Source organism: Phaethon lepturus, unplaced genomic scaffold, assembly GCF_000687285.1.
Source record: "Phaethon lepturus isolate BGI_N335 unplaced genomic scaffold, ASM68728v1 scaffold14716, whole genome shotgun sequence".
Lineage (NCBI taxonomy): Eukaryota > Metazoa > Chordata > Aves > Phaethontiformes > Phaethontidae > Phaethon > Phaethon lepturus.
This window is the reverse complement of record NW_010547024.1, coordinates 29,846-55,695: the sequence shown is the minus strand read 5'-3', so window position 1 is coordinate 55,695 and position 25,850 is coordinate 29,846. Positions and strand designations below refer to the sequence as shown.

General features: G+C 39.2%; 1 protein-coding gene across 2 annotated transcripts in view; it reads right to left on the bottom strand.

Moving 5' to 3' along the window:
- Positions 1-4,138: 4,138 nt before the first annotated feature.
- The window catches only part of SMAD2 (SMAD family member 2), a 40,572-nt gene continuing 18,860 nt past the window's right edge, over positions 4,139-25,850 (bottom strand). The window contains exons 2-10 of one of the 2 annotated variants that reach the window (XM_010289517.1): positions 19,492-19,581; positions 18,151-18,344; positions 17,515-17,649; positions 14,315-14,389; positions 13,146-13,199; positions 11,868-12,080; positions 9,937-10,074; positions 9,633-9,777; positions 4,139-6,062 (exon numbers count right to left, since the gene is read on the bottom strand). In XM_010289517.1, coding sequence (XP_010287819.1) covers positions 5,939-6,062; positions 9,633-9,777; positions 9,937-10,074; positions 11,868-12,080; positions 13,146-13,199; positions 14,315-14,389; positions 17,515-17,649; positions 18,151-18,344; positions 19,492-19,581 — 1,168 coding nt within the window. In that variant the 3' untranslated portion in view covers positions 4,139-5,938. The remainder of the gene's footprint in view (positions 6,063-9,632; positions 9,778-9,936; positions 10,075-11,867; positions 12,081-13,145; positions 13,200-14,314; positions 14,390-17,514; positions 17,650-18,150; positions 18,345-19,491; positions 19,582-25,850) is intronic. The other variant, XM_010289519.1, reaches the window with a different exon arrangement.

Here is a 25,850-nt window from a genome sequence, read left to right as displayed (position 1 = left end):
TCAGCAAACCACATACAAAAGCAGATGGCAACTAATTCTAAAGTCCTTTCCTCCACTCTTAGACAGCAGTCTGGGTAGCAAATACTCATTCAACCCTCAAGTGGACCTTGTTGAGCTTTTACCCATCTACGCTGGCAGCAGAGACAAGCCCAAGCTTCAACTGCCTCTGTTAGCTTTGGAACCAAGCACGCGAGGAAGCACAGCACAGAAACACAGCACGACTCGGCTCAAGCTCGTAAGAATTTCTCTAGGACCTGTGCCCGAGCTAACATCCCCTCTGTTAGTACGCAGCCCTTCTCCGCGCGGCGTCACTCGCATTTCCACCAGCTCACAAATCTCAGCACTGCCTGCCACTGTTTCGTGGCAAGATAAATTTTACTCTTCTCAGAGCTACAGTAGGATGAAATCTTTCTTCTCCCGAGAAGCCTGCCTCTGCTGCCTGAGGCTTTTTTTTTAACCACAGATTCCATGGGTGCGGGGGGCAGAATACACCAACACTCAGCTGTGAAAGCCCTGGGGAGTCCATGCTGAATAACCTCCACCCAAATCTCAACAGCTTAAGCACATCTTTTTCTCAGCTTCACTTTACGAATCCTACAGATCAACTCTTCAAGGATATGCAACACGAAGAGACAGGACCTGTGAAGCATTTCTAAATTCATTATGCCTTAGTTTTATTTCAAAGTAATCCATGAATCTAGACAACCTAAGCTTACCTGTACACACTTCCCCGTCCAACTGTTTCTTGTCTCTGAAGAGTTCGGAGCATGTGACGATTAACCCTAGGGAGTCTGCAATTCCCTGGTCCATAGTACGGCTCTACAGCTCGACCTGTCTTTACTCCAGCTTCCTTGTAAACGCTTGAGGCTCCAGCCCCCCGTCTTGTCACTCCTTGACCAAAGGTGACCGGCCACCTAGACAACTCCTCTCAAAGATTAAATAAGAACCGATGGACCCGTCCACCCAAAGATGAACTTTTGATGAAAGTGATGAAAAATGATGAAGCGACTGCTGCCAACCTAAGTTTAATGATCTTCTATACTTGGTGCCACAAGAGTTGTTCTTGGAATTTTACTTCAAAAATGAAAAGACTTGAAAGCAAAGACAGGTTTTAAAATCAAATGGAATTTGCAGCCTCAGGTACACACAGTGCATAAGATCAATTAATTCATGAGGCATACATACATTTTTTACAGTACCTTACCACAGCTTTAGACGAGCAAATAGCTAGATGCTATTAACACAGAAAAATTAAGAGTGACAGAAGTTTTGTTTCAACTTTCACTGTTGCAGATTAAAAGAAAAAAAAAAGACCCAGCACGGCTGTGGCATATTTGTCCATTACCACTTTGGATCCCATTCCAAAAGGAACAGAACAAGCAACGGGGCTTTACTGAGCCCATTCTGACTGGAGTTTCTACATGGGGGAAAAGGATCAAGAACATCGAGGTCTGACATCTTTACATATCCATTATTTGCCATTCATTTTTCTTCTGCCAACTAACTAGATTTAATCCTGATTACAGTTAATGAAACAACAGCTAATGTAACATCAAAGACTGTTCTCAGCTTTGAAGCCTTGATTCTAGTTTTTGTAGCTGTGACAATCTAGTACTAGAAGCTTACTCTACAAACGGTGCTTTCCCAAGAGAAGAAACAGCAATCTTAAGAGAATTTTTTATAGAAGAGAGATATGGAAAAGAGGACCAACAGGACTGAAGGTTATTTTTAAACAGCCTCCTTTAATACAGTTTATGATGGTTATTTACAAGCCAAGCTTAAGGGGTCAGGAAAACACACATTTCTTTAATACTTTCTTAATAGTAATAAACCTGCAGACCAGCTGCAATTTAATTCCCTGAGCAGGTCCTTCTAGAAGCACTTTCTAATACAGCTGGCACATTACTTGCAATATATGTAATTCTTCTAACGAAGACAGTACCTCACTGACTCTTCAGAGCTAATATTGAAGCTTCAGTGTCCCCAAAATTAGGTTATAGTCAAACTTGCTTTGGTAAAAGGAACACTGCTTCATACTCAAGTAAAACACTGTGGGTGGAGTATAGTGAAATCCTGTATTTCACAATATTTCAACTCAAAAGCCAGCTGCAGTAAAATTTCAGTTTGCAATGCTAAAAAAAGCTGTAACCACAATGAAGTATGACAAGTTTGAAGGTTAAAACAAAACACTTACAGCTCACTGTGCCAACAATCTAGAGCTGTAGATGATTATCAAACCCTCAAACTTCACACCCTCCCACTTTAACATAAGAAGTCAAGTTGGACACACGAAAATAAAAAGCTTAGTGAAGTACGGTAGTTGTGATTTCTAGTTTTTACTGTGTAAATTAGTTTACAGCTATTATTCCTAAACACCTGACTACTTTGATAGCACCCAAGAACCTTTTAAGGCAGATATCATACTTAGTTTATGCATTTAAATCTGGCACCACAGCCTCTACCAGAGAGCAATTCAGAGCCCCAGATACAGCCTTTACCTCTCCCTGCTGATTATACAGGGAGACTGAAGCTAAACTATTTACGCTGGTTGCCTGCAGTCAGTCCCAAGGAGGTTAAGTTCCAATTAAACACAACATCCTGAGTAAGAACAAAAAACCACCACAGCTCTCACCATGTGTGTAACAGCACCTGGAAGCCAAAGGAATCCGTGCAAGATGCTGAAGTAACAGCAGAGAATTCCTGTTGCAGACAGCTCACCCAGCTAGATAGGAAACGCACGCAAAGGAAGGGGGAAATGCACAGAGGTGCATTCTCACAGTTTAAAGGTGCAAGATCCAAGCGTTTGACATTGTTCTCAAAGCCCTGGCGCTGCAAGAACTCCTACATGAAACTGGGTTTTTCTTGGGAGAGGGGAGGGTTCTGAAATGTCAACTCAAGTGCATCCAAGCTGCAAAAAGGCAACTCAAAAATAATTCTTAGGCTCTTTACATCAACTACCTGATTTTTTTAATTACTTGACTTGGGCAGTACTATGAAAATCAAGCTCAGAGCTAGTGACAAGAGCAATGAGAACCCAGGCCCACGGAATGCCAGCCCAAACTTAAGGCTACAGTTGCATACACAGTCTTTCCAGCTTCACAATGCAGATAAGCAGCTGGCTACTCATACTTAAAAGAGCCTCTAGCTCATTAATCTCTGCTTGGTAAATATTTTATTTTAAGAAAACAGCCTCATTGAAAAAAAAAAATCACTTTTCATTTGTACTTTGGACATCAGTACTTTGACTGGCAGAAAGGAAGAGGGATGAAGTCACATTCTGTACGTACCACAGGCATTCTGCATTAAGATGCTTGAGCAGGCACTGGTCAGATTTTGAGGAAGAGCAGAACAGCAGTGGGATAAGTCAGAAAGGCACTGGATTAAGAAACAGGAGTAGGTTAAAGTTACTCAAGAACTGCCAAAGGCATTTAAATGAAACACAGGCAAGCAAACATTTCAAATGCAGATAAGCTCCCTTGTTCCACTAAGCTGTGGCTGAAACAGTAACGGCAGGAGAGATTATTTTAGCAGTACTAACAGAAGTCCAAAAAAGTGACTTCTACACAGACTGAGATGGCCTTGCACACAGGCAGCACCACAGGTCCACAGATAATGTCCGCAGTGTTCTTGTACGCCACTTGGAAGTGCACATGAAAAAAATAAGGGTACAGTCAAGGTTATTACAATGTTCAAGGCAAAGCAAGTAGTATCACCATAACTGAAAGAACACATACAGAAATCCAGAGTAAGGAGACTACAGAATTAGGTCACCCAAATGATTCAGGCTGCAACCTGCTCATAAATGCAATGCCATCTTTCACCCAGACAAGTCGCTCTTATCTGTTTCACAGGTGAAAGTAAACATCTGAGCTAGCAGGATGTAATTGGATTAGTGACAGAAAAAAGCAACTGCTTTAATAAACTTGATTTGGAGTAGAAGTCTGTATCATTAAACACACACACAGATCCAGAACCTCCACAACAGCTGTATATAAGAAGTGATTTTAATGTCTAAACTATACCTTTCCAGCCACAACATGCAAGACACTTGTGTCATTTATTTGGGTTGGTTAGAATGATTCCTAACCTTCAACAGAAAATATATGCAGCAATTAATAAAAAAAAAATCCAACCATCATGAGAATTAAAACTTTTATTAGTGTATTCACATATTAGGCAAATGCAACACGCATGAAGCTTATTTCTTAGGTTCACAAGTTCTACCAATACATTAGTCTACTGGTAAAACTAGCACAAACTGGTAACTGCTTTGCCAATTTTTTAAAGGTGTCTGGCCCATGTTTTCAAGGCTTGATTTTTGGTATTGCTTCTATGCCCTAGTCATTATGGCATAAAAATATCCATCACTATCATCAATTCAGTCAACTGATTAAAAGCTGTAACACTGGCCACATTTTTGTTCTCAAAGCTAAGTTATCACTAGCTGTACTTACAAAGTACAATACTAGTGTAATGGATGAAACAATGGGAAAAACAGACAAAGGCAATCCTGCTACTGCCACAATAACAAAAGAATGACAGACAGCTAGATCACAAGATTGTTAGTAAGATGTATATTTTTCAAGTCAGAATAACCCTTCTATACAGTTTCCCAACCCTTCCCCAACCCAGACTTATTTGTAGAATATATTTCAGAATATTTTTAATATGGTGCAGCTGTAGTGTCCAAGGGTTCACAATAACATGCACTGTCACGAAGAACCTAGAAGTCCTCCTTCGCTGGTCATACCTCAGCAACCACTATCCTAGAGGTTTTGCAGAAGCAACTACTTTTAATAACAAGGCCCATTATGACATAATGAATGCGTATGATCTGGTATGTAAGTAAGCTATACAAAGCCACTCGGATCAGAAATTTAAATTCTGTTACTGAAATATGTTAAGAAGCTGCATCTATTTAAAACCTATACGAAAGAGTCTAGTTTACCCTGGGAAAGGATTTTTCAAGGTATTTGGCTCCAAAAACTAAAACACATGATTTTTAGTGACATCTGTTTAATGAAAAACTACAGATGTAACGGGTAAGCCAATAACCTTGTGTATTTAATCCAGTATCCAATGCTATGGTAAATTCTCATCCCATGAGAAAAAACCCACTGATTTCAATGATCCAAGGTACAAAAAAGTCCCAAATTACATCAGTGCCAGCAATGCTGCTGGCAAAAGATATATCAACTCAGATGGGTAGGGAAAAGTAGACTCCTAGTGTGATGGATACTCGGAATTTATAATATGAATTCATTTTAGGCCCCATTAAGCATATAAAGTGTCTTAAGATTTCACAGATGAATCTCAAGACATTTCTTTCCCTTCCAATGGAGGGATTTTCTTTTTCTTTAAGAAGGCAGCAAAAAGTTAAGCTTTTCTACAAGGAAAGTTCACTTTTTATGTTTAGGACAAGTCGAAAACCTGCTTATATAAAAAAATATAGAAGAATAAAGGAGTAGAGTCTTGGAATTTTATGAGAGATTTGCCCCAATCAAAAAACCAAACAACTATTTATGGGAACTAAAATGTAGAACAGCACAATACTGTGATATTTGAGATCATGATACATTACCTGTACATATACTTAGCTATTCATGTTATTGATAAACCATTAGGACACTCAATTATATACCCAATAAAAACACCATTAAGAGTCTTTAGAACTGTCCCTTCTTCTTTCTGAAGAAGGCATTTCTATACACTAAATTTTCATCTAGTATCAGAGTATAGGAAACAGAATCCACAAGGTGCTTTAATTGATGAGACCTCAAGTGCTGTTTTTCTTTTTTTTTTTTTTTTTTTTTAAAAACCTTTTTGGATAGTAAACAGTTCATGGGGACCACACACAAATACTATGACAGACGAGCTGTTATATTAAGTCTGTTGATTGGACTCGATATTTAGCCCACTGGTAACGGAGGAAGGAGTTTTACGACATGCTGGAGCAGCGTACTGAAGGGGAGCCCATCTGAGTCAATACTTTGTCCAACCATTGTAGAGGTCCGTTCAGATGAAGTTCAATCCAGCAAGGAGTGCTTGTTACTGTTTGCCGCCTAGAAAATAACGAGTAATAGCAAAGTCAGAAAGCAGCTTCGGCTGCCATGAAGTTTTCCATCATATGATCGAATGTGTTTCCATCCATATGAACTACACAGAAAGACAAAAATCTGCAACCATTACCATTAACTGCTACTAAACTTTTTTCAGACAGTCTCTGGAAAAAAAAAAAAGCACAAAAACCCCCAAACACCCCCATATCTGTAAAACACACCAATAATTCATGCTTGTCCATAACACATCAAGAATATTCTGCTCTGGAGAATAAGATAAGAACTGCAGCATTTGTTTCAAGTGCCACACCAAAAGCCTTACTTCTAAAAAGAAATTCAAAACTGAAGATTGTCCAACCAATGTGGTGTTCACATCATGGATAGCTGTGTGCAGCTGTATCTCAACCTTCAGAGAGTCTGCATGCATAACTGGGTTTGAATTTTGTAGACAACTACTGAGAAATACGGGATAGAAACTCTTGGCTCTGCACAGTCAGCGTGGCCAAACAGCACAATACTATTGCAATCATAAGGTCTGGCTTTTCGGAGCAATTCACCAGATAAATGTACAAAGGAACTGCTAGATGTTGTCAAAAACACAACGTCAAAACACAGCGTGTGGTTATACTGAGCTAACTGATGCTATCTCAAAGGAACACCAAACTTTATGTCTGATTTCCTGTTATCTTACAGTACAGAACACATGCAGAAGTGTAACATCCTCACACAAGCAATTTCAGTAAAAGTTGTGTTTCCCTTGTCTTCTATATAAACTTGCCTATGAATTTTTCACAATAGAAGCCCTTAATTAAACACCATGTTGAAGTCCTCAGTAAAGCTGAAGAACTGACAGCCATAAAAGCTTCCTTTACTCTCCCATATATCCCTGTTTCAGAGACCTGTTCGGCAAAAATCTTTCTTCTCATCTCCAAAGTAAAGAAATCCGTATTGGACATACTCTGCCTGAAAAATCCTGTTATTTCACTGTACCCACTCCAGGCATGGGAGTTTTCCCAAACTAGACTGGCAAGACTGCTGCTGCTAAGCCAGTTTTTCCTAGTAATTCTAGCTATCCCAAAGTCAAAGCAAGGAGGCATTAAGATTCAAAGGCAGCAGATTAGTCAGACACAAACCCAGCCCCCTCATTTTTACTGTCGGCACTGCAACCCTTCACTTTAAGGCAATCTGTTTATATAAACAGAGGAACTGAAAAGGCAGAAAGATTAAGCCAGTGAGAGGATGGATTTCAAAAGTTGTCTGTGGTTTCACATTTTCTAGGAGGAGAAAGTGGCTGGGGTCTGTGCTCTCTCAGCACTCAAAAAAAAAAAAAGTTGTTATCTTAGCCCCAAATGACTATGCCAAAACAAAGTGATCCAATAAAAGAACTATCTAAACCACAGGAAATATAATTCCACTTAGTCTCGAATCCTCTCCCAAAGAAGGAAGTTCATTATTCCACTGCTGTCAACTCCTCTACAATGTGTTCCACAACACACTTCCTCAAAATTTTATAACTGGTTCTATTCAACAGCCCTGGCTTTGCACTACACTGGCAAAAGTTGATAGTGACAGTCACTTAGAAGCTGTCTCAAAGCTAAAACTCAGTCCCTTCTACCCATGGATTTCCAGTTCACGTATCACTAAGTCTCTTTGCTGTAATTACCTCTACTTAACTTTCTTCAGAAGATGATCCTAGCCCTGGATAGTTCCCATGTTAACGTGAACAACTGATTGCTGCTCTGAAGTTCTACTACCATCCTCAATCTAAACCTACATGCATCGAGCAAAAACCTATAAGCTGTTTTGTCTACCAAGCTTATAAAATCTACCACCCTGACATATCTGCACATTTATGCATGCAGGCCTAAAATGTAAGTAATGCTCTGGCTCTGTCAAAGCCTGTGGTATGAGAAATGTTTTTGACATAATAATGAAGGATAGAGGTTTTTAACAAGAATGATGAATTTTTACAGTGCTTCCTGGTCTATTTTGACAATTCAGACTACACCCATTTTAAATTCAAGGTTGTGCTTGCAGGAGCAACCTCTTCTTGCTTTAATCACAACTGCAGCGTAACTTAAAGTTTTGTGCATCAATAATTTATTAGCATCATCTTAAACAGAGATGCAAAGAAACTAGTTCAGCATTACATCAGTAATCAGTTTCTGTGCTCTTCTGCCAGTGTTTCCACTGGAGCTTTTTCAATCCTATCATGTCTGAAGGGTTTATCGACTACTAACAACCAACATTCTCCCTCCTTAGAAATAACTTTACCAAAAGCCTCCCCACTGTTTTAACCCAGCACTTACACTCCATTCACTTCAAGTTGTCTCCGTATAATCTGACTGATTAAGCCCTTCCTCTGTTCTGATTTGAATGTTGTATTTAATTACGTGTAAGCGTATACATACTCCTTTTGAGCCAAATCCAACAGTTCTTTAAACTTGAGCCAGATTCTTTCTTGTGTACCTCTTGCTAACAAAGAGGTACCAATTTATTCCATTACTCAAATTTCTCATTTCATCTAATTAGGCTTTTACAAAATTGGCTTCATTTAGCTGAGAAGCCTGCCCCAAGTACTGACGCTGCTATTTACATGTATGTACACACACACACATTAGCAGATAAAAGAATCAGAATCCCAGGATTCACAGTGGAACCTACACACCATTATTCAACTTCAGAAATTACATGGATTTTAAAAAAACCACTATGTACTGCAATAAGTTATTGAGATGTCAGACTTGTATTCAGTGGACAATTTCTAGAGAGGTTTAAGGGATTTGTTTAAAACCACATCTCTAGCTCTCCAAAATAATGAAAACTTTAATACTGTTCAGTTAGAAGTCAATTCCTTTTCCTCCCAAATTCCCATACTACATTAAAAACAGGCACTGTCCTCAACTATAGCTCTTAGTTTGTACTAATAGAGAATACAATTGGAATCTATTCAAAAGCAACTATTTTTCCACTCAAAAACCTGTTTTTAGCAGTTTTACTACATAAACACAGTTATCTTAGTCCTGCAAAGTTTTTTTCCACTACAAGTTCCAAAATATTTGCCATCCCTTAAATGTGTGTTCTCCAGCTGTTTTACTCTGCAGAATGCACTCCAAGGGACTCCAACTTTTTCTGTCGGGTACTATCAGCTGCATCCCGCACCACAACCTAACGAACTCATTATACTCCACATAGAACAGGACAGAGACCAAAATGACTGTACGTCTAACAAACAGCAAATAATCTCATAGCACATCTTCTAGATGTCATCAGTGATTTCACCATAACAAGCAAGCAAGCAGGATTGAGCGAGGAAACGGAACTTTGATGACATTCCTTGCCCAACAGCTGACCTCAGTGCAACACTAAAATCAGTTTACTGGTCTTCATGACTTAGGGCCTCTATAACTGAGGGAGAGAAAAAGGAACATACAGGTCCAACTTGCAGACAGCATATCTACAATAGCAGTAAGATGCCTGTATGCATGGCTTTCAAAGCAGAGAGAAACAGTGTATTAGTGAAAGAAGAAAAATTATTAACTCTAAATTTCAAAGCAAAAGTTTTTTTCTTACCTATATTCAGCTCCCCATCCTTTAACAAAACTCATTCTTATGGTACACATTCTAGTAAGCTGATAAACTGCTTCAAAACCCTGATTCACAGATTGAGCCAGAAGAGCAGCAAATTCTTGGTTATTAAAGATTTTTAGGTTGCACCCTATAAAGAAAAGAAGTCAAAAGGGTACAATCAATGAATACTTGCGCTTGCTACACAGAAGCCTGAAACTTTGAAGAAACTATCCAAAGGAAAGCAAATGTCATCCAGTGAGTACATTCACTGGATATTTTTACATGAGACCTTTGGTAGGCTACTAACCTGGTGGAATTTTGCACACAGTTGCAGGATGCCAGCCATATCTTTGATTACAGTTGGGGCTCTGAACAAAAATCGCGCTATCGCTTAGGCACTCGGCAAAAACTTCTCCACCAATGTAATAGAGACGTACTCCCCTTCCTGTAGCAAAATTCAAAGGAACTCTAGTTATGGTATGACCCAAGCAGATTAACAAACAAGGGAGTATTTTGTTTCAGAGAAGGCCAAGGTTTTTCTTTACAACAGACACAGAAATCAATTATGTACAGGACCTCGCTGCTGGGCTGACAGCTGTAGCAAGAGCAGAACACAATTAACTTGCATTTTTCTCCCATGAACACACAATATTTGAAGGAGAAGCAGAATAATTTTTGGTCAAGAGTGAGACAGAATTTTCTAGCCATGTAATGGCTTGTAACCAAATCCAAGTTAGGAAGCAGTGTCCATTACCAAGTAACTTTTGCACTTAAAGAGATACCAAAATTGAAATAAAAAGATTAGAGTCAACAGAATTAAAAATTGTGCTAATGATAAAAGTGTTGTATGTGAAGTGGCATGGGCCACTACGGGAAAAAAAAGAAGAAACAAGTATATCACTTCAACACTCTCTGCTTACATGTGCCCATACTATTTCACAACCCACTGCATACCCCTTCTCTGCACTACTTGGATAAAAACAACAGGACTTCACTTAGACCTATTACGAAAAATACCCATAAGAAATCCTATTGTTCACTTTTAAATTGTGATCTTGTTCTCTCTGAGTGGAAAAAAGTCTGTGGGTTATTTCTAGCACAAGAGAAGTAATGTACAATTGATCTCCCAAAGAAAACTATTTATAATTAACAGGACCTTTAAAGGTGATAATTTTTAACAAAAAGGGGAAGAGAAACTATTTTTCAAACAAAGTGTGAGCTGCTTTATAAAAAACATGAGAGCTCCTTACATTTTTGCTTCTCCTCATCATTGACCATTTTTATCAGTCAGCACAGGCATAGCCTGGGTTTCTGCACATCTAAAATTTTATTAGACAAGCATTTGGATTTGGCATAGAGGGAGTCAGAAGGTTCTACTTAAGATGTTGAATTTTTACTAAAAGTAAAACCAGAAAAATCTTGCAAATGTTGCTAACGAAAAGAATCCAGAAAAAAGGAGAAAAAAACCCCAGTAGTTTATGGAAGAACTTAAAGCCAAGGTGCTGCACTGTGGAAAACAATATTCTTTACCAATGATTACAAAGAATATCTTGATCATGTCAAAACAGCGTGTTATCTCAATGCCAGCTTTTCCCATTTCAGAAAATAATTCAAGAAGTACTACCAATGTCCAATCTGCATTTTATAAATTAGAATAAACTAAGCAACATGTTAATATTTTGTAATTAACACTTAAATTTCAATTATAAGCAACTCTGAATATAACAGGCTATCCAAGGCAGAGTGGTCCAACGAGGAACCTGAGAGCCAAAACCCTGCCCCTTGGGATGCTTTGGTGCATCACCTTTTTCCAGAAGGCAGAGAACAGCCATGTGAACAACACAGATCCCACACAGTTGAGCGGCTTCCTCCCGTGCCGCACTCAGCCTGACAGCTGTGACTGCTGCTGCCACCGACTTAGTGACTATTGATTAAGGAGAGGCAGCTCCTTTCACCTCCAGCCATCACTACATCTCTTCCCTATTGCATCTGGCTGTGGTAGCAGAAGCTGCTACATTTCTCTCTGACTTCAGAAGCGGTGACCAATGTGTCTTCCCACTTCTGTCCTTAGCAAGAGACACCAAACTCTCCTTGGCAAGCTGCGAGACAATTTCAATGGCTGGCTGCACAAGGGTGAAAGGATCCCAACACACAGATCTGCCCATCCTATCTGGATCATTCCAGACAATTTAATGGCTAAAATGAAATTAAACAGTTTAAAAGATCAGAGATTTCTACCTATGTGTCGCCTTGTCATTTCCACTGTAGCATTTCTGTTTACATTGGAAAGCAGACCTAGACAAAATCGTTCTGAATTTGATGGATCTGTAAAGCCATCTACGGTCAGGGAAGGCTGTGATGCATGGAAGGTTTCTCCCACTCGTTGATTCAATTCATAATATGCTATTGAACACCAAAACGCAGGCTCCGAGTAAGTGACTGGTTGCAAGTCTAGAAAAAAATTTAAAAAACAAGCTTAACACTCAATTTGAAGCTGGAAAGAAATCTATCTGCCCTGGTATTCATCTCTTCCAGAAATGACAGCAGTAGTATCTTCAAACTACTCAAATTATGTTCTGTTTGCTGTCATTTTTACCTACCCCAGTAAACAGAATGGAATTCACACGAGGGAAGGAGGAGAGGAAGAAGGGGTGATCTAATCTGACCACAGTTCATGGAGTTCGGTACTTGCATTTTGCTCGGCAAAACGATGAAGCTAATGTTATTGCGAGTGCCAGATGCCGAGATATTTCTGTTGCTTTTCTATAACTTGCAAACATTTTGGCAATGTTAAAGAAAAGATTAAACTATCAAACACTGAACCACACAAAGGGGAAAAATATTAATATGAAAATGATGTTCCCTTGTATTACACTTTATCTTATAGTGTCTCTTTTTTTAAAGGCAGCTCTAAGCTCCTTTTACGCTCCCCTACTAGAGCTCAGTATCTTCCCTGTGCATCTTCAGCTTTTCCTGGGCCGCCTCCCCTTTTTACCTACCCTAGTTACTTACTCAGTGTTCTGAACAGCATTTTCCTGTCACTTCCCATCACCATTCCTTAAGCAAAGCCAAGGGAATCTGATCTTCCCAGAGGCATTTATACAGACACACAGCAGTGGCACCTGATCAAAGCAGATGGGCAACCAACACAGGAGCAACAATTGTGTTGTGGTCACAGGTGAAACAGTACATGAGAAGAGCAGCAGAACACACATACAAGGGAGACAGCAAATCTGGGCAGCACTATGGATAGACTAACATCCTTTAAACTATTTGTTTTATAAATGTTGTTCCTGCACAGACAACCATATTATTCTCTCTCTTTGCTAGAAGCTCAACTGTTACAGAAATAGAGTAATTAACAAGTTATTAACCCAGCTCTATTATGTTTATCATCAGGAAGCCTACCCAATAGTCTCCTCCTCTTATTTTTTAAAAGGACATTTTCAATGTAATTATATATATAAAGAAGATTCATCACACACAGAGAAACAATTAGAAGTATTTCCAGCTTACCCAGGCTATGATTAACTGGGGAGAGAGTACTAGGAGACAGCTCTGCTGGAGATCCTGTTGAAGCAATACAGATTGTTTCAGAGCAAATGATTCTCATTATTTCAGATGGGTAGGTATGACCATTATCTAGATATAGTTTTACATTAAAATTCTTTGGAATAAGAATCCTCAAAAATCCTACAACCAGTTTTCCAGCATGTCACATGCTTACTCTAAATTAAGATTACATTTAATTTTCCAGACTCCTGGGAACCTACCCCTCCTCGTAAAGACTCAATTAACATCTTAGTCTTGTATTTGGCAGAGCTCTCCCTTCATGTACTCTCTGTGAACATAACTATTTATGCATTTCTCCAGTGAGAAGGTAGTGACTTCTTCCCAAATTCAGTGGAAAAAAGCTAAGAAAAAGAGGACGAGACAATCAAGATATTACCTCTCTATTCTCAAAGGAGAGGGATTATCTCTAGAAAAGAACAAGCTGGATTTCCTCATTTGAGGAAATTATTCTTTCCTGGAAGGAGGAAGGAAAAAACTCAGAAAAACATGAACTCTCCCAACACAATTTGTGCACTAATAGGCAAAATACAGAGAGGCTTTGCACAGAAACATTCCTACAAGGACTGCTAATGTCAGGCTTTTTAAATTAAGGTACCTAGAAACCTCCTCATACAAAAGCACAAATGCTTAATGTTCCTACTACTCTTTCAGTAGAGCCTTGCATACAAGAATTAATTCGAAACATGGCAGAAGTGATAAGGCTGCCAGATTTAAGAGACAGGTTCTCAAAACTCAGCAATTCTATAATTTGTTTAGGCCAAAACACATTTTGCTTCAATGAACCTGTTTCCAGAAGGTAAGGTTAGGGGTAGGTTGAAACCAGTCAGCTATTAAAATCCATTTTAAGGCTTTCTGATGAAGACTTAATTACCTGTATGCTTTTGTTATGAAACAAATGAAATGTACTTAATAGGGCATAGAATGTTTTAAAAGTATTCCCCTAGCAAACAATTATTTTGTTCACAAAAGACTGAAAGTGATATTTTAAACAGAAAACACCAGGCTGTACAGAGGGCTACTGCCATCATCATTCGGGCTGAATTCATGCCGCTATGCAGAGGGATCACGACTAATAATGCCAAATTTTGAAAGTAGTGAAAAATAGACCTTACCTGTATCCATGCTTTGGTTCAACTGTTGGTCACTTGTTTCTCCATCTTCACTGATATAGCCCGGAGGTGGTGTTTCTGTCAAAAAAAAAAAAAAAATCCACTTATTGGTTCAATGACTGGGGAAATCTCTTAAGTTTCAGCATTTGGGGGGGGGGGGGTTTGTCTTCAGGTCTTCATGAGCTCCATAATATACCTGAACATTGAATTAGAATTTCATTTCGCTGTCCCTTTTTCCTTCCAGTAAGACTTCAAACCCATTACCTGCCTTATTGTCCATGTAAAATGTAGCATCTCTTGCATGACAGTCAATTGCTCAAATATGTTATATAATTAACCGATAATCTTTGTTTGTTCCACTTAAGATACTTTCACTACAATGAGTAACAACTTTGCAACTGGGATCAACAGCTTTCACATTTAGTAGCATTACAAATGAAAAAAACCCCATCTGGTGACTTCGGCAAAAAATAGTGAGCTGCCTTTATGTAATATAACCATCAGATCAGATACCCTCCCACACCTTATAGAAGTTGCTAGATTTAAAGGTTATTTTTCAGTTCAGTTCCCAAATTCATTTTTCTTCAGTACCCAACAGTTCATTTCACTCATTAATAACTATATTATCTAACTCGTTGCGTTGAACAAGCTCTATTATTACTTCCAAGCTCTATTAAAACTATCTTCTATTCTTTTAACTAGCTTTCTTTAAAGATGGGAGTTTCACAGACCAAAGTAAACTCAGTAACAAGTTTGAAGCATTCTGATACTAGAAACTGTGTCTAATTCCACCGAAATATCTTCAAAACCCAGGAGAGTATGGTTGTTCCCTTTCTCCATTCAAAATGTACTTTGTAATCCAGATAATGAGTTAACCAACTGCCTTTCAGGAAATAATTTTCTTTGAACTGGGCAAATGTCTTTTCCTATATATTAAAGGCAAAACCTGTGTTTCTTTAGTGAAAGTGTTTGAAGCTAACTATCTCCACAATCGCCTTAGAATTGTCTCTGAGACATCTGAGAGATTAAACACATTTAATTACATTATTACTGAACAGCAGAAATGTAAAGATAAAGCCTTTTTCTTAAGAATTAAAATCAAATTACATCAAATACCATGTCTGAGATTTACAGCAATATAGGAAGATCAGAAGGAAGCCAGCGAGAGGAAACTAGATTAAGGCAGTTGATTAAATAAAAATGAACCGAAAGAATTATATCTGGTTCATTCTGTAAAACTAGTGCGCTAAATATATAGGTGACAAAATTTGAGTGAGAATTTAAAAGGAAGATTAAGGGAAACCTTTACTAGCAAGTAGTATGATGACAAAAACCATGCTTGTTTTGAACATTTTTATAGAATCCATTGTGATAAAGTGGACTCCACCCATCTCCACATCATTCATTATAGTTAAGCCCACAGCCATGGTAAAAGGTCAATAACCATTTCCAATCCAGCCCACACCTCCTGTTTCCAGTTGCTAATCTAGGCTCTTTGGCACAGATTATTTTCCATCCATAGTCTCTGTCTGAACAGAGAAGATTTCCTCCACCTAGTACTATTAATACGGTTTTAGGGTCAGAGGTTGAGCACCACCACAGCTGGAAATAAATGCTCAAGTGCGGCATTAAAAAATTCATAGCAGAGCTTGAATTCTGCCAGAAGCTTGGACAATGCAGCTCAGAGCATCCATAACCTGAAAGGGAACATGCAGCCCCACAAAGGCCATCCTGCACCTTCACAATCACCATCTTCCCAGCTGTAGGTGAGACCAACCTCCCTGTAGACCAAGTACTGAGACAGTATTGCGGTGCAAAACTAGCATGGCTGTTAGTCTGGCCTACCGCTAAAGAAAACTGTTCTCTGAAGCAGGCCGTCAAGACACACAAGACTTATCAGAACCTAGCTGAGTATTCAAGATTAAATTAGCAAGGTCAAATGAAGTAAGATGCCACGATATGAATACAACATAACAGTGTCAGTGACGAAGAGGAGGAGGCAAGGTCTGGTTAGCTGCATAAACATTTGAATACCCGCAATCACCTCGAAAAGACTTCCTGCAAATAACTACCTAGTTGCTTTAGCTCATTTCCATAAGAGTAGATTTTCAAACGGTGGGTTTCCAGTAAGTTGTTTGTAAATGCTATCAAAAGCCCTCTGAGTCGAAAATGTATATATAAGAAAGCAACACTAACTTCTAGCACCTTAAATTGCTCTTTAAAGATCTGCTGTCCCTAGGTGGCAATGAACACAGCATGAATTAAACAGATGAGATCAAATTCGTTGAAATTTTTTTGGTGCCATTTCAATACTTCTATACATTTAAAGAAAACACAGACAACATCCTGTTTAAGACATATAGATACAATTTGTACATCGCACGTATTTGAGTTTCAAGGCAGTCGTTCTTCAAGAGTCCCGGTCTGAATTTTCAGCTTGCTTGTAGTTGTATTGAACATTTTTGAGAAAACTTGAGTTTTGCTTGGTTTTAAACTCAAGGCAACTTCCTGAAGAGACAGGAAACAGGAAGTTGGGGCAGGAAACAAAGGTCACTGATTTTATGTCTCAGTAAGGGTCCAGGCTTTCGGGTGCACTGTAACAGATTAGTCTCGGAATTTGTTTTGGGGTGGGGAAGAGGCAAAGAGTGGGGGGAGGAATTCTTTAAGAGTTCAATATTGTTACATTGTTCTGTCATACTAAAAAGACAAAACTGTATGCACACAATAGTAACAAATACACAAAGCAGACCCTGATCGATTGTGAACCACAGATCAAATCACTTTTTAAGTCACTGTTTTGCAACTTAAAGTTTCCTCCACACACTATACATGGTGAGACCGAGCAGCAGTTTACTATTCAATCTCCAATAAACAGCATTTGTCAAGCCCTATATATTTGTAAAACAGTGTTGAAGCATAAGGTGAAGGCCTACTTTGTACTCATTGGCATTTTGATTCTTAAATAAGCTATTGAAACCAAGTAAGCTATTGTGAAACCACAGTAATGTGGTTTCACACAGGATTGTGTTCTGCAAACGACAGCATTCCGGTATTTCCACCAGAATTAATACACAAAAGCAACTAGATTTAATTTATTGGTGCATCTTTCAATTAATTTGATCACTTAGGAGGATGAATTTACCATCTTTGTTCCAGTGGCACAATGTTAAGTGTACTGTTTACAGTGGGAGTTGAGAAAATACCTGGTATGTAATTGCTCTGTGGTTCAATTCCAGCTGGAAAGTTAGTGTTTTCAGGAATGGAATGGGTATAGTCATCAAGAGGCGGGAGCTCCGTTAGAATCTCAGTGTGCCGTGGCACTAGTACGGGAGGCAATACTGGAAAAGCAAAATTCAAAGCATTAGTAAGACCCTCAAAATACACACTTCTGTGAGCTGAAAAGAAAAAATACAAATCATCTAACAATTTCTTAACATGTTTTGAAGATTTCTGACTCTCAGTACTGCTAACATTGCAATTGTACTGCCAGTTACTAGAAGAATCAGATTCCTGAGGTGTCTCTTGAGTATGACTATTCCACCTTAGCAAAGATAAGTCATCTCTATTCTACTTTTCAGTCCGGACTGTACTTAGTCAGCTGGAAACTGCTAGCAGTACTAGAAGTGTTTATCAGGGCTATTCAACACATTTGTAAAGGTGTACTTTAGTAGTCACTTTACTATTAAAAACTTCCAGGGGGTGGTATTCTCAAAAGCTGTATCAGAATCTTGTACTTCTGGCACGAGAAAGCATCATCTTTCTCTGTTATTCATTGAAAACATTATGCAGAACAAATATGTACAGATGCTGCTATAGAAAGTCAGAAGCAGTCTTCCTACCTGGTGTCTCCACTCTCTGGTAGTGGTAAGGGTTTACACATACTTCATCCTTTTTAAGATTAAAAGCATATTCACAGTTTTCAATTGCTTTAAGTTCATGGTGACTGTGAAGATCTGGCCAGCGCCACAAGCGACAGTAAATAACATGCGGTAATCCTTTACGATGAGATACCTGTAGACGGCCATCGAGAGATCTATATGGGAAAGATGTTGAGAAGTATTTACAGACTGCATGCTGCCTCTTAATCACAAAAGCAACAGTGTACACACATGGGATGGGTAGCATATTTATTCTCAGAATTCAGTGGACTGACACGGTTAGTGACATTTATACTCTTGTTAAAGGCTTCAAATGTGATAAGAATGATGGTATCAAGCAGCTTTTGAGCTGCTCAAATTATTGCCAGTGAATTTAGAGTTCATTAAAAGCCACTTCACCTCCAACCAAGTATTGGGGATGATTGCTTCGTATACTTTTTCTTTTAAAATGCAGAAGACAGTTGTTAAAAAAAGAATAAATAAAAAAGTCACACACTTAATAGTCCCTTCTGCTGCTAAACCTCAAGGCTTTGCTGTGGCATGGATGCTTTATGGCTTTAAGCATAAGAATTCCCACAGGACTGCAAATAAGCCTATAAGCAGTCAGCTGCCCAAGCGATCCACATGGCAGTGTAACTGTAATGCAAAAAGCATGAATGCACATCTTGTAAGGGCTGTGCAGTTTATCTTCTTGACTTCATCTGCCTTGCTACCAGCTGAAAATGTTTTGCTAGTTTTAAGACAGACTGCATATGCTTACACAAATGCAGATGTTTATGATTGTTATGGGATGGGAGACAAACCTCAATACACAAATCAAGTAATGTGACATGAAAAAATAAAGACCTTGTTTAGAATTTGCCCACCATTAATTGCTGAAAAATTTACAAACAGTTCTTTAGTGGCTCCTATCTGAGCCAATTAGCAAGGTTTAACTGAAAGCTTGTGGCATACAAAGCAGTTTAAACACTTTGTAAGATTAGGCCTAAAGAATTAAGTATCCCAACTTCATTAATATAAATACCAAATCACATTAGAGCTTGCATTTAACAAGTCTTCCCATTCTTTCAACGGCACTGGCGTGAAAAAGGAATATTCCAGAATTAGAGTTTCATTGGTCAAAACATCAGCTGAGAACACTTGTATTTCTACACTGGCAAGCAAATATTTTAAAATGCTGTACCATGAGAGGCCTAGGAAGCATTTTAGTCTATTTTAAAGCTAAAGCATCCCATTACAGACCCTCCAAAGCCAATCCCTCCCACAAGATTTCTATGATGCGAGAGAGGGCAGAATATTCACCTGGTTTGTTCAGAGAAGCTGTAAAGGCCTGTTGTATCCCACTGATCTATCGTGTTTGGTGTACTCAGTCCCCAAATTTCAGAGCAAGTGCTGTGCATAAATTGAAAACAAAAACAAAAAATTGATATGAATATGGAACATGGTTATTCAAAACACCATGATGTCAAACATGGAAAAATGTACAGAATACTTCCTTTCACATAGAAGATAGAGCACTGTTAGACTTGTTTTTAAACTGGCATCTCATGCTATATTTTCTATATGAAGGAGGCTATCAAAATGGAACACGTGATTCAAGGTAAATGATAATGTTTTTAAAAGGTGAACAAGTTCTCTGGTTTTAAGTAGTCAGTACAGTTGTAATGTTCCTTAAAACAGGCAAAACTTCCTCAGCCTAGCTCTTAACAAAATCCAATTTTAAAGGATAGTTTCTGGGTTGTTTTTTTTGTTTTTGTTTGTTTTTAAACATAAGTTTCCCTAAGACTTCAAACAAAGGCCATGTGTATCTGAAACTGAACATCACAATCTGACTTTCATGTACCACCGCTTAAGCATTGATCTCATTCTCCATGCACATACTAATTTGCTGATTTTCCCAAAACAGTAGAATTCAGACTCTGAAGGAAAGCACATTGTAGCTGCTACTTCTGTTCTCTGTATTCTTTGATTAAAAAACTAAATATTCTTTTCCACTATATACACAACACAGAATGTTTAACACAGTTTTACAGTATATTTAAGACTTAACTATACAATAACAACACTTTTTTTGCTAAATCAAGCAGGAGGAAAGGAGAGACAACTAATTCTTTACCAAACTTGTTCAATCACAAGATCATGACAGTAAGGAAAAAGGAGCCTCCGGAGGCAGACACAAACTCAAAGCAGCAGCAAATTTAGGCAAAACAAGAAAACAGCATGGGCTTGTAAATGGGCAGCACATATTCAGAATCATAAATCAAGCTCAGCTCTATCACAGACTTTCTCTGTGACCACTGAAGATTGACAGCTTATTTTATCTCAGTAACACACAACTATATTTCACACCTCAGAAATTAAGAGAATTTGGTTGATGAGCAACTTACAACTTCATTCCCCAATTACAAAGCCTCAAGTATGACTGGCTGCTACACTACCTTTAAAGTTAAGAGCCTCTGAAAAGTTGCAACAGAAAGAAAGGAATCCAAGTTCACCTAACTCCTGGTTTTAAATATAGGCTTTGCTATTCAGATTTAAGCCACTAAACTTAGCTGATAAACTCACAAGTTTGGATTGAGTGTTCAAGGGAAGAAAAGCAAAGCAGGTATTTTTATTTCTAGCCCCTAAGCAGAGAAAAATTCATTAGTGTTAGGAAACAAGAGAGCAGACAGCACAGCACTGTCCTTAAAATCACTTTCAGGGCTGACAACCACCTCAATTCTACAGTGGCTTTAATAAAACCTAAGTGTGGGCTACTGATGAAGGGAACACATGGTTCTTGCCCCCTCTTGCCTGCCCCACACACCTCATTTCTAATGCCATCCCAGGGAGGCTGAAATGTCCATGCGCTTGAGCAGCAACCCAAACCAACGAACTGGCTATCTGACCATAGAACATGTGGCTGAAAATTAATGTTTTGAGAGTTACTCTTCAACCAGATCAGTTCTATTCACTGTGGAGCTACACAAGCACTACAAAGGAGGATTGAAAGTGTAATTTTTGGCAGCAGCCCACGTTTATCACAACTAAAAATGTTAAACACAATAAGGCCTTTGACATTTTACTGATTATGGACACAAGTAAAATCTTGTACTAGATTACTTTTTGTCTAGTACAGAGCAGCAGCGAACCACAGGCGAAGGCAAATTCTCCAACATATATCCAGCTCTTCAAAAGAGCCATCTGTCCTGAACAAGCTACATCCATCTCAGACACAGGCAGCATCGCAGCTCTCCAGAAACAGCATGGGCAGAAGAGGGGTACTGACCATCACTGCCTCAGCAGAGCCTAGAGCAACTGCTCTCTTTCATATTCCTCGGACACCTCCAGGACAGTGGGCTGCCAGAAGCTGCTTAAGGACTGAAATAGTTGCCCTAAAGACACACAGGCAGCCTGTGGGACACCAGGGAGCATCCCTGCGCTGTTTTGTGTCTTTAAATATCCACCACTACCGCTGGTAAGGCAAATCATCACGCACATGAAATTAGAACAACAATCAGCAGACACAAAGCCTGCTGCATATTAATTGACACAGTCAGCTCTGACAGCTTACTACCTTTGAGCCATGGATCCTTTACACAAAGCAGTGCTCCAAAGCTGATGCTGTCACACAGATTACATGTTCCCAAAATTGTGGGGTGCATCACTGCTGTAAGCATGACATACCACACATTTACTTCACAAAACTTTTAAGACAACACATGCAACAATAAAATTTTGTAGCCCTTGACAGAGCACAATGAACAGGAACAGTATTTTATATTGCTAACCTCTTCTCTCTATAAATATTCAAACTATCAAAGCTGACAGCATATTCCATAACCTATGAAAAGACAAACAGTATCCTGAACTGACTGTATGACAGAGCCACAGCTTGCAGTGAAACTCCGAACACTGTGGAAGGAGGGCAGGCCAGGAGGTACAGAAAAAGTGATCAGTTGGAGCGAAACTGCTCCAGTGTTCAGCAGCTTACATGATATGCTGTCTTCCAGGATGCACATCTGCTTAGAGCTGGGATTGATCTCAATGTTTTACTGGCTCATCTATACTAGGATTACACTCCAACTCCAATAATCCACAATCAAACACCAAAGAGGCTGCAGGAAACCAGCCTACATGATAATAAAGTCAGCTCGACACAGCTTTTACTGTTCACCAGGAGAAATATCTGAGGAAATAAAGTGGTCTCCCCACTTTCCTGCTCACATAAAAGACCCACTGCCTAAAAGATGCAAGGCTGTCCCCGCACCACTTCACCCAGACAGTAAATTAGGGCTCTTAATATTCACACACACGCACACCAAATCAAAATGAAATACCTCGCAACCATAAAAAGCATACTTCATACGCAGCACTTCCATGCATTCAAACGCAAGCAACAGCCTGACGGAGGGCACACACTCCTACTCATCCCAGAAAGATAGTGGCTGGCAAGAAAGTAACTGCATTCTGAAAGATGTTTAAACAACCACTAAATCCATCTAAGGGAGACAGGAGGCACAGACTTGTTAGTAGTACAGAATTACTGCCCCAAAATAAATAGGAGTCATTCTCTCCTAAACCTACCTTTCTGAAACATCCCAAATCCCTTGTGATGTGAAGAGTCCTTCTATGCCTTAGTCCACAAAGAATTTGGAAGAATCAAGGGCTAACATCTGTACTCATTAGTTAAGTCTCGTCTGGAAACATTCCCAGGCCTGGAACATGATCATGTATGCTAGAAAGCAGCTAGGACATTCCCCAGCACTGGGCCATGCCAATTACTGTTGTCCCACACAATTCCCAGGTTTGGAGTTGGCACACCATTGGGACCACTCGCACTGGGCAGTTCAGATGCAGCCAACCTGCCCTGGTAGCTAAGAGTTTAAGAGTATGGACGAGGCAGTCCTGAGCCAGTTGGCCACGGTGCCTGGGAACACTCCCAGGCACGTTTAATTTATTAGGAGGGAGGCAGCCAAGACATATCACCATTTCACCTTTAGAAAGCCGACTGCCCTCAAACCAAAGTCTAGAAGCACACTTTGGCCTTCATGTTTTAACCAAACAAGGGGTTTTGGTTTTGAATTCACTGTATACTACAGCACTGGTAAACTATCAGTTTCCAAAATATAATTTGTCTCCTGCATCCAGGGTGTACTTAAGTCTTTCCTGTATAGACAGCACTTAAATATACTCCAAAACGCAAGCTTAAAGCTAATATACTTCCTTCCACCAGAGCGGACACTTTCATTCCAAGGAGCATTTTCATTGCTGTTCTCAAAACAATTTGGCTGTTGACAGAAACAAGGTCAACTATACAAAAGCTAATATTTTTATCTTTTCAACACTATCTTAGATTAGCAAGTCACTATGTTCTGTGGCCTCTAGCAATCCCAGAGCAAGCTTCCTTCAATACTTGATTGCTGCGTTTGCAGATCCCATGAAATAAGTGAATTATAAGGGACTTCAGGGATATAAAGCATCAAATTGTCTCAGTTTCCAAAGTGTTTTGAAGTTCTAACAAAAGAAAACTATTTCCTAGAGAAAGGAGAAATGCTCAAAGGATACTTGCAAGGAGTAACAACTACTCTTTTGAGACCTAGGGATTTTTAGGGAAAAGTCAAATTCTAGCAGACATCTGGTTAAGCGCTACACATTAAGCCTAGGACAACTCGGTCCTGCAATTCCTATCTCGGGACTGGCCAGATGACTGATGTGGTGAAGAAAGGGTCGGACAAGTTACTGCTGGGTGGAAACAAATCTACCTCTGTCAGAGACTTTCCCTAAGTGGAAAGGGTTGCAAGAGTTGCCGTTTCAACCTGACTTTTCATCTGCTTATAAGGAGCAGCATCTCAGATGATACTGTACAATTCTGGCAAGAAGAATCTTTAATGTGGCTATCAGCATGCAACAGCACACAGTATGCCTTCACTTCTTCCATTTCATCATTTCCTTTAACAGGAAAATCCGAGTTCCAAAAAAACCCTACTCTGGGCAAGAAATCACCTAAACAGCAAAGAGCTGTAGCAATGCTTCACAATTTTGAGACGAAGTGCCAAAACTGCCTTTCTTTAGTAAGACAGAAAATACTGACACACGCAAGAAAAATGTGAACACAGGAAAAACCTAAATATCAAAGATAACCAAAAAAATATTTGCATTGCCTCGTCTACATGTCACAGATGATGTTCCCAATCAGCATCAACAGTGCAAACTACCTTAGTGGAATAATTGTATCTAAAAGTCTACTACAAAACTGGACTGTCAAGTCCCAATTGAAATACACATGAATTATTGATCTACCATGAAGAGTGAACATGGACAAACATGGTTTGTGCCACACTCATAAATAAGCAATACGATTGCTTGCTTTAATATATTATATCCCTCTTGCAGGAATGAAAGTCTATCAAAATCCATAATAACCAGATATAAACTACATGGAATGAAACAGTCTAAAGTAACACCCTATAGTCACATTCACAAGTCCAAAAATACAGATGGACATCATCTCAACTGCAACACATTGCCCACAAATGGAGTGCAAAAATTTGCAATACAATTAGGTGGCAAAGGACGCTGACCCACCTAGGTGACAAAAGGAACAGGATAAGGCTAAACAGGATAAGATGACCATCGCCAACCAACATATTAATGTTAATCTGGGACAGTATGACCTCATCTTAGTGATTACAGAAAGCCATTTGCATCCTGGCTTGCACTAGCAGTAATTCTGAATCGGAAACTTCAGTAGTTGGAGATGCAGCCACACAGAACAATCCACAATCCCCTCATCGATGTCCAGATGCCAACTAAAGCAGCCACCTCAGGTTGGCACTCAACCTAGGCTGCTTCATTAGGTTCAGTTTCTCAAATGTACCGATCTGCAGATCCAAGCAAGTATGTGCAAGTACTGTCCAATAGTCACGACCACAGCATCAAACAAGCTGGTGCCTACACATGGCAGGGCCCTGCACACACTCCAGGACACTCCTGTACTTTCCCCAAGTACATTTGCAAAATAGAAGATAACAACTAGGGATAAAGGTGGTAGGTCTCATCAATAATACTTGGTTTTAAAGAGATGCTCTTTTATTTGTGGTGCTAGTTGAAAGAACCCGAAGCCAGCAGTATTGAACAGTACCATATGCGCACCAAAACTGCCATACACATGCTTAGGCTGGTATCTGTATATTACAGGTTGCTGCTACTATGAATTTATTACCAGTTTTTACTGAGAGACAGAATGAACAAAACAACTATCCTACAACTAACACTATTTATGGTGTTGGCAATGCTGCCATACACTAGGTACTTCTTGTACCAAATGAAGTGCTTGCAACAAGTAGGACATCAGATGAAAGTAGGCAGAATGACTTCAAAGATAGTTATATATGAAGTACCAGAAATTCTATACTGAAGTTGTTAAATATTGTCACAATCTATACATAACTGCAATTCCACCTTCTTCTTCAAAGTCTTACGAAGTGGAATAGCTCTAAAGGAGCTAAAAGGCACAGAGTTCAGCTGACAGCCTCCTCTTCACCTGAAGTGGTAGCACTAGAAAGGCAAAAAATAAAACCTGAAATGCAAATTGCATCACACTAGTCAAAGCCCCTATTATACAGGAATTATTATAGGATGGTCTTGGATGTTTAACTTGCTTATTTGTGAAGTATCAT